This window comes from Mus caroli, chromosome 18 (assembly GCF_900094665.2).
Source record: "Mus caroli chromosome 18, CAROLI_EIJ_v1.1, whole genome shotgun sequence".
NCBI classification, from domain to species: Eukaryota; Metazoa; Chordata; class Mammalia; order Rodentia; family Muridae; genus Mus; species Mus caroli.
Window position 1 is genome coordinate 9,567,382 of NC_034587.1, and position 4,224 is coordinate 9,571,605.

A 4,224-nucleotide genomic window follows, 5' to 3' on the forward strand; every position below is an offset into this window, starting at 1 on the left:
CCTTCCATCAGTACTGAAGTATCTGTGTTTGCCTTGCACATCTGTAGATGGTGGAGGCCTGGCCTTCCATCAGTACTGAAGTATCTGTGTTTGCCTTGCACATCTGTAGATGTGCTTTATATATTTTGAGGGTTTTTTGCTTATGCTTTACATATGTTCATAACTATTTATTTAGGCTTTATTGCATTTCTTGGGAGAATGGGGAGAAATGAAATAGTAACTGAGATTTTTCAAGCATAAATATACTAGGTGAAATGTTTCTCTTGACTAGCCTTGACTGTCATGAAGTACTATAGTACACGATGTCCGAGTGGCACTGATATTGGAAAGCACATAGGCTTCCCAGTGTAGACCATCTGTGGGACTGCTCTGGGGTCGTGTACATGGCTGTGGAGTGTTTCATTGAATGCTTTCTCTTCCAGGACGAGTCAACTAAGAATTTGGGGAAAAAGAAGGTGAAGAAAGACAAGAAGAAGAATGATCATTAAGACTTGAACCTGTGCGAGAGGTTAACTTCCCAGCCACTGTGGACACGTTCCCAGTGGTCATGGAGTACATTAAGATAGCACACTGACAGCTCAAGTCAGCCAGTTCATCATGGTTCCACCAGCATTGTGTTTCCTCCTCTGGTTCCACCATTTGCCAGAACTAGAGAATCTAGAATATATTCACATGTGTTTCACATTTATTTGGAAGAACAGCTGTGAGCTTATTTACCATTTCATATAATACTAGGAAGTGACACACGCACAGTGTTGTTCCTGAGCTAAATGTCAATTTCAGTATTGTCATGTGCCTTTGTTAGGCAGGGAAGGCGTGTCTCCAGAGGACTGGAAAGGCCACATGTCTTGCGATAGAAATCGCCATGCTGTTGAGTGACCATTGCTTTTACAGCTCCCGATTGCTTTCAGAGTGGGGGCGCATGGAAGACGGAGGTCTTGGGGAGTCTTTCTCTTGTGATTTCACACGTGAGTCACACTTCCTTCCATAGTATTCATCATGGAGTGATAGTTTACGTGAAAACCCGAGTATTCATCTGTGATCATGTGCCAAAGTGATAGTTTACACATTTGCTAGTTAGTCCAAGTGTTACTCCTCGGTTCTGTTTCAAATTGGTGATTGTGGAATTTCAAAAAGTTACTATTTCTTAGTTGTTGCCTTTTGTTGTTTGATTCCTGTAGTGACACACAGTGACCATTCAGTCTCAGTAGTCCTTCCGTCCCATCCCTGACGTGTGTGAGGTAACATTCCGGTGTCTCTGAACGACCTGGAAGCACTTCCCTGTGCTCTTCCCTGTGCTCTTCCCTGTGCTCTTCCCTGTGCTCTGGTCAACTCACTTGCAGAATGAGATAGAGGCAGCAGGACACCAGACAAGCAGGCTGCCCACTGCACCAGTTTGATAAACATTTGCCATTTGAACTCTGGCCAGATTTTTTTTTTTTTTAATTCTGTGATTTTTTTTTTTTTTTTTTTGAGGAGAGATAGAGGGATAAATCTTTTGATTAGATTAAAAAAACCTCTTTCCCTCCAGAAGTTTTTGTCTAATCTCCTTTTTTAAACAAGTGTTTTATTTCTTTTTTACATGCATATTACTTGTAAGAAATAAGACAAAAATTCCCTTTGTGTAGGTAAGCTGTACCTGTTATCTTTCAGAAATAATGCCAGCAATTACTAAATTGATGAACTGATCACAGACTAGCTTGGTTCCCCTCCCAAGGAAGGGTGAGCTGTTAACAGGCAGCCATGGGAGAATGCTGGAGCATACATAGACAGCGTCTGAGGTTATGCAGATGTTTTCCTCTCAGTTTGTAAGCTTGAAGAATCCACATCCTCACTTGGTATTTTAAATAGGAATCCAGTAGCCAGCTTTACACTAGAGTGGGTTCTGAGACAGAAGTCTTATTTTCAACATTATTTAATGTTGTAAATGATCGCGAGTTATAGGATGACCTATACGTGTGTATTTGGGACACTTACCTCTGTTTCCATGAAATGCTAAGTATATCCTATGTATTAATTGTTACAGAACTTAGACAGTATTTGCTAAAGATGATGATATAATCTTGACATTTCAGACCTGTGAAAAGAGATTAAAACACTAAGAATTTTATGCTGCAGAAAAAAGGAGCATAAAATATTTTCCTAGCACACTGGATTAGAATTTCTTTCCTGGAGTTTTTGTCTAAAATGTACTAGTGTTTACAGAAGAAAAGACAATTTTTTATATCTCTGAACTCATTTTCCTTCACTTAAAAATTATGTTTCCCCATTTAACAAGATTACTAACCTCATTTTGTGGGTTGAGCTCCTTAACCTTCGCTGCAGGTGGGAGGGGAGACCCCAATTCCTCACTTCTAACTCCTGAAATTGCACGTTTCACATACCATCAGTGCAAAGTAATGATAGCATATTTTTCTCTATTGAAGTAGAGAAAATCATATGTAGAGAATTTTCTAGTTCTCCCAATTATAACTTTGTAAAGCCAGGCGTTTGCTGTGGCCTTCTCTATATTTTATTAGTTGACATGTTCTCCACATGCCAGTATCTATGAGCAAATCGCATCTACATAGATGGGCAGAGCAGAAGCTGCTAGTGAGGTGTCTGTGTCAGAGACAGGCTGTTGGAAGGAAGCACTGATGCAGGCCAGATAAGCAGATACTGTTTACAGGGCAGGTGAGTGATACTATAATCACTTCAGTGAATTGTAATCACATCCAGTCCACTAAAGAGATGACCATAAATGGTGTATACAGTTTTTATTTTTTATTATGCATGATTTTGTATATATGGCTATTTTTCTTTCCGTAAAAATGGTATTAAACCGTATATACTGTTTTGTATCCTACATATTTCATATAGAAGTATATTGTTAACATTTTCCCATATCAATAAATATTCTTCTATGGCTTAACTTCTTATGGCTGCATTGCATTCTGTCTTCTGGGTACATTGTAACAAACCCATTCCTCCAGTATTTTCCAGCAAGGCTTTTTCAGGTTTTTAACTTTTTGTTTGTTGTTTGTTTTGTTTTTTTGAGACAAGGTTTATCTATGTACCTTTGGCTGTCCTGGAACTTGCTCTGTAGACCAGGTGGGCCTTGAACTTAGAGATCTTCCTGCCTCTGCTAACTGAGTGCTGCAAGTAAGCCAGACTTTTAACTCTCAGAAGCAAGTGTAAAGCAGTGTTTCATTGCATGAAGGTTCCCTATGTCTCCCTGACGGCAAGGAAAACATAGGACTGGAATCCACCCAGGGTTTATACTTTCTTACTGTTCTTCACGTATCAGCCAGATTATTCTAGTGAAAATAAGCAGTGTGGTTGATAGCATTCCCAGGGTCCATAAAAGGTGTAGAGACAGGAGCCCGTGTACCCATAACTCAGTAAGGAAATGTATTCTAGACACAGGGCCCTTGTTAGATACGTGATTTCCAATTTCCCCTTGAATATGTAGCCACCTTTCCATCTTCCTAGCAGTGCCTGTTGGCAGAGTAAAATTTTTAATGTTTTCAGACCTGAGTCCTCCCCCACTACTCTCTGGAGCCTGAGGACAGGGCCCAGGGCTGTGTATGCAGGCAAGTTCTGCAACACTGTGTCACATCTCAGACGCTTCCTCCTCTGTACACCATCGTTTGGGGTCATGTCTAAACACTGCCCAACCTTCAAGGTAACACATAACTTTGTTTAAAAAGGTTTTAATTTGTGTATGTACCAGAAGTCATGTTTGAGACCTTGTCTCACTGAACCAGGAGATCATCAGCTGGGCTTGCCTGCTGACCAGTGAGTACCAGTTGTCATCCTGTGTCTGACCTCCTACTCCCACCACGGAAAGCACATGTGTCCTGCCACACAGGCTTCTCCATGGGTGCGGGGGACTCAAACTCATGTTGGGTCTTCACGCTTGTGTGGTTAGTACTTTACTGACCAAGCCGTATCTCTAGCCCCTAAAGGTTTTCTTACATTCTTTTTCAAATTACAGAGACTCGTGATTTTCATTTGGACTTTCTTCCCATTCCCAGTTGGTTTAAATTATGAAATCAAAGCTCTTCCTTTCATGATGCAATCTTTGGGGTGAATTTTCACGAAGTGAACACTGTTATGTAGCCAGCCCTTGGATGGAACTGAAGTGACTTGTGGTTCTTGTGCTCTGGCTCCTCCTGTGGGTAACCACTTCCCTTCTTTCTTTTTCTTTTTTTTTTTAATATTTTTTATTAGGTATTTTCCTCA

General features: G+C 40.6%; 1 protein-coding gene across 1 annotated transcript in view; it reads left to right on the forward strand.

The window, feature by feature from the left end:
* The window catches only part of Impact (impact RWD domain protein), a 23,031-nt gene extending 20,120 nt beyond the window's left edge, over window positions 1–2,911 (forward strand). Inside the window, exon 11 of the mRNA XM_021150538.1 lies at window positions 423–2,911. Within this exon, the coding sequence (XP_021006197.1) occupies window positions 423–488 (66 nt within the window). The 3' untranslated portion in view covers window positions 489–2,911. The remainder of the gene's footprint in view (window positions 1–422) is intronic.
* The last annotated feature ends 1,313 nt before the right edge of the window (window positions 2,912–4,224 follow it).